This window comes from Cydia splendana, chromosome 24, assembly GCF_910591565.1.
Source record: "Cydia splendana chromosome 24, ilCydSple1.2, whole genome shotgun sequence".
Lineage (NCBI taxonomy): Eukaryota > Metazoa > Arthropoda > Insecta > Lepidoptera > Tortricidae > Cydia > Cydia splendana.
The window spans coordinates 2865759-2880743 of NC_085983.1; the positions used below are offsets into that span (position 1 = coordinate 2865759).

General features: G+C 44.4%; 1 protein-coding gene across 1 annotated transcript in view; it reads left to right on the forward strand.

Moving 5' to 3' along the window:
• Positions 1 to 14985, forward strand: part of LOC134802157 (ran GTPase-activating protein 1) — a 37963-nt gene that overhangs the window by 14322 nt on the left and 8656 nt on the right. The window contains exons 4-7 of the mRNA XM_063774751.1: positions 1177 to 1329; positions 5704 to 5873; positions 13635 to 13737; positions 14174 to 14297. Coding sequence (XP_063630821.1) covers positions 1177 to 1329; positions 5704 to 5873; positions 13635 to 13737; positions 14174 to 14297 — 550 coding nt within the window. The remainder of the gene's footprint in view (positions 1 to 1176; positions 1330 to 5703; positions 5874 to 13634; positions 13738 to 14173; positions 14298 to 14985) is intronic.

Genomic DNA, 14985 nt, shown 5'->3' on the forward strand with positions numbered 1-14985 from the left:
AAAAGACGGCAAAGCAAACTCTTTCAATTGTTTCTACTTTTTTCTGTGAAAATATCGTAGGAACGTTGCTTTTGTAAAATATTTCTATTATATTTATATTTCTTGCACCATTTTTGAGAAAAGCATTATATATATATGACTCGGCTGGAAGGCTACTTGCTGGCTTCGGATTCAATTAAACGGACTCCCAAGGTCGTCCGTTTAAAACGAATCCTCAGCCTGCAAGTAGCTACTTCCGAGCCTCGACAATAATGTACTATTGAACAACAAGTTGAATAACAGTATTATGTGCGAAAGTTCCTACAAAGTTTAGTAAAATTCTAGTGTATAAGTTAATAGGATAGGCGAAGGAGCCAAATGTAGTAAATATACATTAAAATAAATATTTAATAGTAAATATTTAGTATAAGTAAATATTTTAAATACAATACAAATCTTCTTTATTGCACAACCTCAAAACACATTTACAGAGAGACACATAATAAATGAAGACATAGGTAACAACAGGCGGTCTTATCATTAACGAGCGATCTCTTCCAAACAACTTAGGTAGTCTACTACTTGTATCAGATACAAGAGTTTTAAGATTTAAGTTTCTACTATATAATTAAGTTTTTACAGTTCAGTGCTTGATAATGGCATAATGGAGTTGAAATACGGCGCGCGTATAGACAAAATTATAATGAATTTAATGTTTGCCTCATGATAATTAGAGATGCCCCGAATAGTAAATTTGGCCGAATACCAATTACCGAATATTCGGCATGACGTGCGAACATTTTGAGTCACAATTATTATGAAAACTGTTCGCCAACAAAGCACAACGTTTGCCAAGATATATTTTTATGTTAACAGAATTAATTAATGTAGTTAGAGTCAATCAAATCAGACCCATAATAAAAATAAAATATTTTGTAATCAACAAATGCTCAAATACGAGCCATCATATTTAACTACTTTAAAAGAATACATATTAAATATACCTAGTTTTTGGTTATTTTATTGTTTAATTTTTCTTTGTAGGTAGATGCAACAGATATTCGCTATTCGGCCGAATAGTAGGCAACATCCGACCGAATACCGAATATTCGGCAAAGTGGCCGAATAGGCCGAATACCGAATAGTTGCCGAATATTCGTGGCATCTCTAATGATAATTAAAATTCTCAATTTTCAGGAGCTCCGCCTAAACAACAACGGTCTGGGCATCACGGGAGCCCGGCTGCTAGCCAAGGCGCTGTGTTCGCGGCCCCCCAAGCTGCGAGTGTTCATAGCCGGCAGGAACCGGCTCGAGAATGATGGCGCCACTGCTCTGGCGAAAGTCTTCGAGGTACAAATCCATACTAATTAGGGTTTCTGCTCGAGAATTCTCGAGAAATTTGTCCTAAGTCGAGACGGAAAAAAAAAACTCAATGCCTTGAGAACTCGAGAAATAAATCTCTTGTGATAAGTCTCTTGTAATATAGTGTATTTCTTTAAGTAGTTAAATTAATGTAAGCAATGTTTTTTTTAAATTTTTAGGTACCTACTTAAACTATTCATTGGTAGTTAACCAACCAACCAAAAATATGAACTGCCTTGATCCGTTCCCTATCGTTCTGGTTCCAACCGATTTTCATGTTTTGAAACTTTTGAACTATCATGACATTCATGATGTGTATTTTTAATAAATGTGTACCTAACTATTGCTTACTTATAAAAGCAAAATAATGTAAATGATCGAATACCTATGATTTGTTAATTGTTACATATTTGCTGTGATTTCGTTTTCAAAAGTGTTTTTCAATAAAAATACACGTCAAGGTCACGTATCTTCTTCTTTTCTTTCTTTTCATTCTTATGCTAAATAAAACGAATTATAGGACCATGTAAAAACAAATATTTCAAAACTAAATTACTATTGACATATCAAATCAACCCGACGATTAGGGATTGCAAACCGTATTGATTTTCAATCCGGCCGGATCCGGCCGGACCGGATCCGGTTAGGTATAAGGATATTAAAGTTAATTAAATGACATATTTTTCAAGTTTTATGCGTTATATGAGAAACAAAGGGTATTTTTACAAATGTATTCATTAAACAACAATTTGAAGTTAAAAGAAATAATGTTTTAACAATAAAATAAAAGTAAGTATTAAAAAGTGTCACATAGTCAATCTCAATTTAAAAATAAAATTTGAAGTCTAAGTCATTTATTAATTTTATTATATTTAATCATTCACATTCTGCTCAAATTTATACGTTTACAATAAAAATATAAATCTGATTAGATTCCAAAGCCTGTTAATGGGATAATTATGGGATGGGAAATGGACTCCTTGAAAGGACAAGTTTTCGTAGCTGTGCTTTGATGGAATTATTTGTAACGCTGACATCCATTCTAGTAACAAGATATTTTACTTTTAACCAGAATTGTATGAAATGCGCTCCAATATTATCTTGCTTTCATTTTTTATCCGTGAAAATAGTTTTATAGCCTAAATCACAAATAAATAAATAATTCAAGAATAGATATTTGGGGACAATTTTATACAGATCGACCTACTCGTAGCCCCAAACCAAGCAAAGCTTGTAATATGGGTACTAGCTAGCTCTAGGTAGTACTAGTACGCGACGATATATATACGTATAGTATATTGATAAATACATGCTTATATACGTAGAAAACACCCATAACTCAGGAACAAATATCTGTGTTCATCACACAAATAAATGCCCTTACCTGTATTCAAACCCAGGACCATCGGCTTCATAGGCAGGGTCACTGAATGGTCACTCACTAGGCCAGACCGGTCGTTACAAATGCCTTCCATGGCATCTCCGTCCTTTAATTTTTACTTCTAATTATTTAAGTAATCGTCGTATCGTGCCGATTCGTGCCACCAACATGAAAGAAGAGGAAAGCCTCTTCTGTTCTCAATCATCGTCATATTAAATATCTTCTTATTTTACTAAATTTGGATTTTTTCATTCGTTCTTTATTCTGTTTAACTTCTTTCTTCTATCCGTCGCCTTTATCTCACCTAAAACGCGCAGTGGGTGCTGCGTGCGGTCTTTTTTTCTATTTTCCCGGATCCGGTCCGGATCCGGTGATTTCAACCGGATCCGGTAAGCTCCTAAAAAGTGCCGGATCCGGCCGGATTACCGGATCCGCCGGACCGGATTGCAATCCCTACCGACGATATATTCCTATTAGCAAAATATCACAATTTTAGCAGCTTCATTGTTACGTTGAGTAAGTATTTATATTACGTAGTAAAACTTCTGTAAGTTTGTCACATCGAGTTAAATTGGCTTGAATATTTTTGCCTAATAAAATATCATATTGTGATTTGTTTACATTTTGTTAAATAAGGTAAACGGCCCCAAGTTCGTGTTAGTACGTTATTTCGTTAGTTTTGTTTCTGGCGCAAATAATAAGGAATTCAATTATTTTTTATTCTAATTATACATATGAAAAAAATCTGTATTATTTAATCTCTTCAATAAAGTAATAACCAATATTTTAGTAATTAAACTGAGAGTAATACGACGGTCGAAACTGTCAGAGGGCCGCGAACAGCTGTGTTGTATGCGTGCACTTTTTTTAGGCGTAAGGTGCGCGCTCTCACTTGTTAAGCTTATAGGAAGGAAAAGCTAAACCCATTCGAATAAAAGTTTTTGTTTCTGTTTCAATTAATGTATTTCATGAAGTTTCGTATGAGCGAAATTCGGTATATGTTTTTTTCACTAGAATTCTCATAAAACGAGTTTGAATGTGACCCGAGTTAAACATTTTAAGGTATATTCCACGTATATTCTCATATCAACTACTAGCACAATTTTATTTATTATTTGATTTATTTTTGTGTATGTTTATATTTAACGTATAAGATAGTAAATTATTTTTTGTAAGTAATTTTTATTTTTTAATTTATTTTAATTTGTAATTTTTATTTTATTTATTTAAGTAGTTTGGCTCTTAATCACGTGTTAAAGTACCCATATGGTTTACAAAGTCTTAATTCAACCATTAAAGACGACGAGTACAAAAAACTTTAAGCTAGCTCTCAAATTATAATTTTTTTTAATATTATTTTTAATTTGACCATACAGTTATTCGTAAGTAACCGTTAAATATAAATGATTATCAGCAAATTATCACCAATTACTCTAAGAAAACTTTATGCCGAAACAGGGGACACGAATTCACGAACTTAGGAGCTGACCTAAATTTGTATCACGAAATGGGAGCCAAATAAGAGGTTCACGACAAAATTCTTATAAAATAAAGTTTCAACTAAAACCCTACAGTTTATACATTAAATTATCAACAAAGAACTAATATAACTTATTCAAAAGCTTTCAAGGTAATGATATGCATAGTAATATTTAAAAAAATATACAAACTCTCAACTCACTCTCAAGAGCCTTAACCTGCCGAAACAGGGGCCCTTTACCTTACTTACCTAAAGAAATACACTATAGCTTATCACATCGCCAGCGCGCACGCCTCCATCTATAGTTTGTTTATGTTTGTTGTTGAATTTTTGATTATTAAGTGGAATTTATGGTGGCAAAAAATGTACCATATGTTTGATTATTGAACTTACCTACGATTCGTATGAGTCTGATTTGTAATGAAGCAAAAAAAATTAAAATAACATGGTGACCTGTACAATTTTCAAAATTTCTCGAGATACTCGAGAAACTCGAGAAATCCTGGTCGAGAATTCCCGTGCCTCGAGAAATTAAAAAGGCCGAGAAAGCAGAAACCCTAATACAAATATTATAATATGCGTAAATGTTTCTATCTGTCTGTTACTCCTTAACGCTTGGCGCAAGTTGAAATTTGACCGAGCATAGTTTTTAACCTGGAAATCATCCATTAAAGCAGCGGTCGACAACAGGCGGCGGACCTCCCTGGCTATTTTGTACGTAATATTGACAAACGACAATGTCTGATAAAGTCATAAATATTAACAAAGTGCGGCCCGCGTCAACTTCGTTAACTACTATGTGGCCCGTGGCTGCTATTGCCGACCGCTGGTCTAAACAACAACGGTCTGGGCATCACGGGAGCCCGGCTGCTAGCCAAAGCGCTGTCTTTGTGGCCGCCGAAGCTGAGAGTGTTCATAGTCGGCAGGAACCGGATCGAGAATGATGGCGCCACTGCTCTGGCGAAGGTTTTCGAGATACAAATCATACTAATGTCAGTGGGAGACACTCCTGACTTCGGGCATTCTCGGCTCCGTTCGGCTCAGCATTGCTCCGAGAAATTATTAGGGTTGGCACAACTTGACGTCCCTTTGCGTGCACGACCACAGATAAGATAATAAGTTGAATTTTGACAACCCTAAATAGCCGAAACGGATAGTGCCATAAGTTAGAAAGGGAGATATAGACGAGACGACAACGGTTTCACTCACTTGAATTTTTAGTCGCTATTGGCGACATGAGTGAAGATTATTTCAGTTTACAAAGACACATTCTAACATCTGTTACCCCATCACGCTTCAACCACAACACCCATGGCGGGAAAGGGCATAGGATAGTTTTTATCCCGGAAATCATACTTTAAGGGCGTGAAAAGGTGAATGAAAGTATGGGGAATCAATAACTGCTGAATCGTTTTAGATGAAATTTGGTATGGAGATAGTCCGAGGAAGGACATAGGATAGTTTTTATCTTGTTATATAGTTTGTACTTCTTTTTTTTTAGAAAATGGGATCCCTCGAGGAAGTAGCGATGCCACAGAACGGAATATACCATGTTGGTATATCGGCTCTGTCGCAGGCCTTCAAGCAGAACCCACAGCTGAGCTGTCTCAACCTTAACGACAACACCATCGGGCCTAAAGGGGCTGAGGCCGTCGCAGAAGCCCTGCCCAGGTAAAATTTACGATTAATCCTACTTACATGTGTACTTATTAATATTATAAATGCTACAATAACTCTTGTGTGTATCAATGGAGTATTATAAGTAAAGAAAAAGTGGAAACTACATCAGTTTTCTTACCAAAACGCGAGTTATTTCGTAGTTGGCATCTAGCGTCAAGTAGCGGAATGTATCAGTACTGCTAGTTGACAATAGATGTCGCGACGAACGAAAACTCTAATGCTCAACAATTTTCAGCTAATATTATGACCGGATTAACTGGAACTCTATTTTCAACTCCTTCTGCTTATAATCATCATCATCATCAAATCAGCCAGAGGACGTTCACTGCTGGACATAGGCCTCCCCCAAAGAGTGCCACAATGACCGGTCTTGCGCCACCCGCATCCAGCGGACTCCCGCGACCTTTACCAGGCCCCTGTTTCACCAACGTGACAGGTGCGACGAATTGTAAAATCACTGTTGCTGACGTCACAGGCATCCATGGGCTACGGTTACCGCTTACCACCGGGCGGGCCGTATTCCTGTTTGCCACCATCATTGTATTATTAAAAAAAACTTTATGATATCGGAAAAAAACAGATATTTCTCTTGCTAAGTTTATGACAATTGTCACAAGAAACACTACAATTGTCACGAAATTCCGACATATAACTCATTACCTGTCAAGAATTACCTACAATTCTTCTAAATCTTTGACAATTGTCAGAAACTTCGCAGGAGAAATATAAAAATTTTACCTTCCAATAAAATTGTTATTATGTTTCCTTCTACGTCAGAGGTCTCCATTGGAGAGAGTAACGTCTCCGGTGTCCGATAGATGCCGCTAGCGTCTATGTAGTCGCTCCGCCCCACGCCGTGACGTAGTTCCGCTTCCCCTTCCTGCGAACTGTTACTCGCTTTCCGCGACTCGCCGCCATGACACATTGTTGAGGAGAAGTACCGTCGGCATAAAAGTAGCCTAGTAGCCTGCCAGGAAGGCATTACTCAGACCTCTGACGTAGAAGGAAACATAATAACAATTTTATTGGAAGGTAAAATTTTTATATTATGTGTTCCGTACTCTACGTCAGAGGTCTCCATTGAGACCTGTTTATTATCTCCTGGTGGCGAGTCAGCGGGCGCGCAAGCGTTAGGGCTACACCTACTGTCATAGAACTCAGAGAAAGAATAAATATATATACGCCTTATTGCAACCCATGAAATCACAGTGACTCGTTATAATGATGCATTACAGGAAATTGAGAATTTAAATTGTAATCCCAGGTTCGAATCTGACGTTAAACTGGTTTAAGAGATTTCTCATTCGAAATCGCATCCGATCCGCAGAATTTCGGCGATAGAATCGTCTGAAAAAGTCATGTTTCCAATTAACTTAAGCTAATTGGATAGTTTTCCAGCCAATTTAGTGAATAAGTACATCGTGGATCGAAAGCAATCGTAGGCGAGGCCGGCTTGGATGAGACTGTGGCTGGAAGAAATAGGCGCAGTGTCCCCTAACATTTTGTGTAATTCTCACAAGTTAACGTACCCAGACTACCTACTTACTGGGTCTATACTTTATTCCGGAGTCTCTAAGAGTCCAGTCGGTAAGACACGTTATCTGGTTTAGAGCCGAATTTCGGACACAAAATAATAGCGCGAAAGTTATCTATGCAATTGCCCGGGCTACAGAGTAGTAGAGTAAGGTCATTGACCCTGCGGCCTGATGCTAACAGTAAAAGAGCGGCAGCTCTTCTATATAGGTACGTTGTAGGGCTATTCAAGTTAGGGCAAGTAATTTTAATTAGATTTCTCGCGTCCCAAGCTGGTGGTTTGGGAGGCGCTGGTCTCGCTATTAATGGCGTTGGAAGAAGGCATAGTGTCCGATAGGCTTATGAACAAGTGTCGTTCTGAAAGCTAACATGGACAGTAGAAATAGGTGCCTGAGATAGCTCGTTACTTCACTGGATATTAGAGGTACCTGGCAATCAATCTTATTTTTGATGCACCATGAAGACCATTTCTACATTGTGGGTGTACAGGCGGCCTAGAGAAGGCGACGATCTAAGGAGTGCTCCCGGTACTGGTTTTCTATACAAACACAGTACCAGAACCGGGAATACCCGGTTCTCGCCATACAAACTCAGTACCGGGAGCATCCCCCGGACGATCACTTGAGTTTCTTTCTGTCTCTTTATCACTCTTCCATATTAGTGAGACACTGACAGTTGCGTCTCGTTCGCTACGTAGCGTTAGCCCTTGGCATGTTGCATGCATGCGCCAGTCACGCCAGTAAGTACATCAAGCGGACGTCACTCCTGATCCCGCTAGCCCGGTGTTGGAGCGTCCTATCTGACAGGAGCTACGCCTCGATTTTTAAGGTCGTTGACTCGTTAGAAAGGGCGGTCTGACGTTGTGTTCACTAGGACCGCCAGTAAATTGCAAGCTTACCGCAGCTGCGTGAAGGCTCTCCTCATCACGCCGTCACAGTAAACAGACTAGGCTGGGAGGTGGAGACATCCATGCCAAGTCGTATCACCGGCAGCTGCCAAACGCGTCGTGGTAGCAGTTCAAAGAGTCGGTTAAGAAATACCGTGGCACAGTGCGAGGGCTCTCGAAAGCGGAGGCCGGCCAACAGGGCGCCTATCAGGCGAAGATAGTCTCGGCGGCTTCTGGGCGCAGCGGCCCCTCGGGCGCGCAGTGACTTCTTGATAAACCGTCGCCCTCGGGAGTTGTACCGACCTGGTAAGTAGCAAGGAACCAGCGCGACCTGTAGACGGTCTGCTGGCATCAGCAGTTTTTGCGACAGCCGTAGTAACGGAAGGGATGTAGTGTCGCCGTCGTTTTATGTATACTGTAACGGTCCGGTTGTATGTTTGTAGTACACTTCTGTCGTCAGCGCTGCAGATGCGGCCCGTTAACGATTACTCTCCACTGAAAGGGCCTTACCTCGTACATTGTCTACCATTATTGGAGATTGTAACGGACTGCAGGCATAAGATGAGGAGGGAAGTGGCACGAGGTTTTCGGCAGCTGTCAGAAGTGTTGCTGGGGACTGCGAAGGTGTCACCTTCCTCCATGAACTAAAGTTTGCGAATTTAAGACTAAACAGGAGGCATTGAGTCTCATTTCTGCGAGGAACTCGGCAGCAAGGCAGGCCTGTATGTCACGAAAAAGAAAACTTTCAATCGGGGTGCTGTGCCGCGTGTCCCACGTGATGTCTAGGAGCGTGATGGTCTAATTCACTTTATCCGAAGAAACGCCTATATTGAGCTAGTATAGGGGTATGGTAGCATGCTTTTAGAGAAATCGAACTGATGAAATCAAGTCTAAAATCGATTTTGGCGCTTTGCGTAACAAAACTGTTTCGATAAAGTCGAAGACAGACAGATGGAAACTGCTGGAGTCCCCCTGGCCCCTTTTTCTTAGCACCGGAAACTCAAGCTTGTTCAGGCGCAGCGGGTTTATTTGTCCCATTTTGTTTATTAGGGGCTTGGCGAACGAGTTCGTCTTTGTAAGACGGAACTTAAGCTGGAGAGAGCGGGCAGCAGAGAGATAATTATGTGAGGTCTGCAGACCTTTTCGATGCCTTCAACCTCGGTTGTGAGCGGTCGCACAGGATCGTGTCGCAAAGCTGCTCTCCGGTTGGATCGCTCGCTGGCCTCGAGACGTTGTAGGACCCTCGAAGCGGCACGGCTCCTCGTCGATCAGCACCTTTATGAAGCTCAGGGACGCGACGTATTTTCCTCTGGGTATCGACAATCTTACCGCTTTCAACTCCGGGCAGTCGAGCCACGCTAGGACGAGGCTCCTAACGACCTTGCCTGCCGTCGCCATCCTTAACCGAAACCAAGAGTTTAGCGGTCTGTTCGTGCTGTGGCACCATAACTATATGCGCCTGCGTACCTCAATGGAACCATGTGGACAGGACAAAACTGATACCGTGGCGCCCAGCGTCTGCTTGGTGGGCAGGGCATCGGGGACGGGTAAGTTCGCGGTGGTATTCTTGCGAACAGAACATGGGCGCCATTGCAAGGGACGACATCGTCGTAGTTGTAGGTGGACAGCATCGGCGTGATTGTCGGCGCCATCATGGCAACCGCCGCCGCTCGGGAGGTGCCGGTGCGTAAGGTGAGAGGCGCCATCGTGGTGGCCGGCTCGAGAGGCACCGGTGCGTGGGGCGGGCGGCGCTATCATGGCGGCCGCCACTGGCTCAGGAGGCGCTGGTGCGTGTGGCGAGGACTCATCGTGGCGGCCCGCTCGAAAGGCGCTGTCGCGTGAGGCGGGTGGCACCATCGTGGCGGCCGCCGCCGCCGGCTCGGGTGGCGCCGGTGCGTGAGGCGAGAGGCGCCATCGTGGCGGCCAGCTCAGGAGGCACCAGTGCGTGAGGCGGCCGCCGCCAGGCTCGGGAGGCGCTGTTGTGTGAGGCGAGAGGCGCCATAGTGGCGGCCAGCTCGAGAGGCGCCGGTGCGTGAGGCAGGCGGCTTCATCGTGTCGGGCGGCGCCAAAGTGGTGGTTGTCACCACCGGCTCGGAAGGCGCCGGTGCGTGAAGCGAGAGGCGCCATCGTAGCGGCCAGCTCGGGAGGCACCGGTACGTAAGGCGGCCGCCGCCAGGCTCAGGTGGCGTTGGTGCGTGAGGCGCCATAGTAGCAGCTAGCTCGAAAGCCGTGAGGCGGGCGACGCCATCGTGGCGGCCGCTGCCGCCGGCTCGGGAGGCGCTGATACGTGAGGCGAGAGGCGCCATCGTGGCGGCCAGCTCGACAGGCGCCGGTGCACATGACGGACGTTACCTGCACGGGAGGCGCCGATGCGTGTGGCGGGCAGCGCCATCGTAGCGCTGTAGGCTGGCTCGTAGTTGCACGCATCATCACGGCGACACTTTGCCCTCGGCGGCTCCATCGTGGTGGCCTCCACCGGCGCGTAGGTCACCAGCGACGTCATGACGGACGGCAGCCGACGGGCGAACGGCACCGCCGCTGTACTCGTAATGTTTCCACTGCTTCCACGTAACTTACCTTCCTTCCACATCGAGCAGTCGGGAGTCGCAGGAGCGGTCCGCTTTCACCTTGACGCCAGGACGGGATCGATGTGTCTCGGAGTCCCGCGGACTGGGAGCGCCCGCACCGCGACACCACTCCGCAGCGTCGCGGCGTCTCGGAGTCATCTCGGACGACAGCAGAAGAAAGTCGACGGCGCCGGCGCGGCGCGTGACACGGCGGGGGCGGGGGTGCCACGGGCGGGGGCTCCCTGTCGCGTCGCTTCTGAACGCCAAATAAAACTAGAATATCATTAAACTGGCTCACCGGATGGTTCGAGACAATCCAAACCTCCTTATCAGTCCTATAGAAGCGCGGCACCCAGCAGCAGCGCGCGCAGGCTGCCCGCCTCCGCGCCGCCCCGGGCGCCGCGCCCGCCGCCGCAGGCACGACGCACGTTCCCTCTCCGAACGCGGAGCGACTTACGTTACCACTTGTTGATAAAAAACTCATGACGCACTTCCTACTTCGATCTCGAAAATGCGCGACCCGCCTGAGAACCGTGCCTGTCAAAGTAGGCATTTACGATGCGCAACTAACAACACGAGGTACTCCCAGGCTTGTTAACGGTAACGATTTTAGCAGCATGGTATGTAAAAAATAATTTAGCAAGAAAAATAAAAATAAAAAGTGGGTAGAATCGAAAAGCACTTTCGATCGCGGGATCGCCAAAAGACTAATAATAGCGATCTCTGCTATATTTCACTATTTAATGGAACAAGCTTTAGTTCGGAAATTTTAAAGCACCATGCTGCAAAAATGTACGCAAAAAAAATTTGCGGACCATCGGACAAGACGGTCGACGAAACAATGTGTCATGGCGGCGAGTCGCGGAAAGCGAGTAACAGTTCGCAGGAAGGGGAAGCGGAACTACGTCACGGCGTGGGGCGGAGCGACTACATAGACGCTAGCGGCATCTATCGGACACCGGAGACGTTACTCTCTCCAATGGAGACCTCTGACGTAGAGTACGGAACACATAATATCTGTTTTTATCCGATATAATAAAGTTTTTTTAAATAATACAATGATGGTGGCAAACAGGAGTACGGCCCGCCCGATGGTAAGTGGTAATCGTAGCCCTTGGATGCCTGTGACGTCAGCAACAGTGATTTTACAATTCGTCGCACCTGTCACCGATGTGAAATTGGGGCCAGGTCGTTAGTCCACCGGTCGCCACTCGAGAACCTTTCCGCCCCAACGTCCATCGGTTCTACGGGCTGCTTATAATATTAGTCGTAAATTGTTTTAGCAGTACATTTTTCGTCAGTAGCGACACTTGTGACATTTCGTGTCAGGTAGCGGTACTGATAATTCGACTACTTGACGTTAGATGTGAACTACAAAATAACTCGCATTTTGGCAAGAAAACTAATGTACCATACATACAAACTAATGTTACCGTAGAGATCTCTACGTGATCGAATCAGAAATGAGGAGATCCGTAGACGAACTAAAGTCACCGACATAGCCCACCGGATTAGCAAGCTGAAGTGGCAATGGGCAGGCCACATTGCACGCAGAGAAGATGGCCGATGGGGTCGAAAAGTGCTCGAGTGGAGACCACGGACTAGCAAGCGCAGCGTAGGACGTCCACCCACAAGATGGACAGATGATCTTGTTAAGGTCGCCGGAAGACGCTGGATGCGGGTCGCTTCCAACCGGCACGTATGGAGGTCCAAGGGGGAGGCCTATGTTCAGCAGTGGACGTCTTATGGCTGAGATGAATGTTACCACTCTCTCCTTATATTACTCTATGGTGTGTATGTCACCGTTGCTTTTACAGTTGAATCAATTTAAAAGGCGGAATTTGAAACAGAGATACTTCCATTCCCTGAAAAGGATATAGGTAAATCGTCCTATACATGAGTGAAAAGAAACTAGAGATGCACCGGATATTCGGTTACTATCCGGTATCCGGCCCTTATTTAAATATCCGGCCGGCTACCGGATTGTAACTTTGCTTGATTTCGGAGTAAACAAATTGGATTTAAGAAACAGTCACGGTCATAATCGTACTCGTTTATTATTTTAAAACAATTTAAACATTCCACGCGCACACATTTTAAAGTTTTCGAACCTAGAAATGAGTCCGCGCGGACGTTCACCACCAAACAGGTCAAAACCTGCATAATGCGCACCTGAGAAACGGAAATGTAGGTATAGTTCCGCCGGCCTAATATTCGGCGGCCGGATACCGAATATTCGGCCTATGGTCAGGCCGAACATCCGGTATCCGGCCAAACAACTATCCGTTGCATCTTTAAAAGAAACTACAAGTCTTTACAATGTTGAATAATTTAGAACTAATATCAAGAAATAAATGGTAGTTAATCATGGTAGAGAAGCATGGATAAGTGGAATTGCTGATGAAGACTTAATTAATTTAATTTAAGTATGTCTATTGCTGGTCAGCCGACGCGAAACACTTCACTCGCGATTTGGGACGTCGACTCAGACAGAAAGGGGAGGGCCCCCGCTCCGAGTCGTTCCTTGTGCAAAGGCTGTCCGTGGTGATCCAGCGAGGAAATGCTGCGAGCATCATGGGCACCTTTGCATCGGGAACGGCAGGGAGCGGTTTGTATTTTTAATTTTTATTTGTAAGTCTTAGTTGTATGTAATTTGTATTATTATAAATAAAAGTATGTCTTTTGTATTTGTATTTATTTTATTGTATATTGTGTCTATTGTGTATTGTGTCTATTTATGGAAGCTGATTTTTTTTTATGTTACAGATTAAAAAACCTAAAAGCGATCAACTTCGGCGACTGCCTGCTCAAGAGTAAAGGCGCGCGGACACTCGCCAAAGCATTCAAAGACAACTCTACACTCTTAGAGGTAAGATTTATACTCTGTATCTTTAGGTATTTAAATAAGTGTAAACAAAATCTACCCTCAAATGGCTCCTTAAGCCAGTTGAGGGTAGATGAAAACATTACAATATCAAATAATGTAGGTTAAAGTCAGGTCGTTCAGTGACAGATCCAGGCGGTTTTGTATTTGGTCGGTTAACCAATAAATGTTATAAGAGTTATAACTACCCGAAAATGTACAAATTGTTTGTTTACTTTTTTTTAACCTTTTGAACGTCGCGTGTATCGTGCGCGTCATCGTGAACCATGCTGGAATGTACGAAGGTTGACATTGGGCTGTGGCCGCGCGCGTTAGTTGACGTCTTTTGGCGGTTAAAAGGTTAAATACCGAAAGATACAGACTATAAGCAAATAAATATTCCTATTTCTTGCTGTTATCATGTTATTTCTCTGATTCCCAGTGCCTAGATCTGAGCCACAATGAGATCGGTCGCGCGGCATGCAAAGAGCTGGTGGACGCCATCACGGTACTACCAGACAGCGGCGAGCGGCTGTCACGCGTTGTTCTAGCTGGCAACAGCCTTGGTAAGATCCTTTACTCGTACGGTGCTAGTAAATTATTCACAGTGTCTAGATCTGAGCCACAACGAGATCGGTCGCGCGGCATGCAAAGAGCTGGTGGACGCCATCACGGTACTACCGGACAGCGGCGAGCGGCTGTCACGCGTTGTTCTAGCTGGCAACAGCCTTGGTAATAACCTTTAGAGCCCTAACACACCACTATGCCCGCCTAAAGGGGCCCACTGATTAACCCTTTACCAGGCTAAGGGATATATATTTCCCACATACGGCACTTCGAACATGTGTTCTATTTTCGATGAGTAAGACTGACATTCGCTGTCATTTTTGAACTATCAGCCTGGTAAAGGGTTAACAGTCCGCCGGACGGTATCGGCCTGTCAGATAGAACAAAAATTTGACAGCTCCGAACAACTGACAGGCCGATACCGTCCGGCGGTCTGTTAATCAGTGGGCCCCTTAAATAACACTAACCGGAAGGCTACGTACCGGAAGGCGCAGCGTGGGTAGACCCCCACAAGGTGGACTGACGACCTGGTAAAGGTCGCGGGAGTCCGGTGGATGCGGGTGGCGAAAGACCGGTCATTGTGGCACTCTGGGGGAGGCCTATGTCCAGCAGTGGATGTCCTCTGGCTGATATGATGATGATGACTATGCCCGCCTACAACGACAGCGCAGGACCTCTCCCTACAGG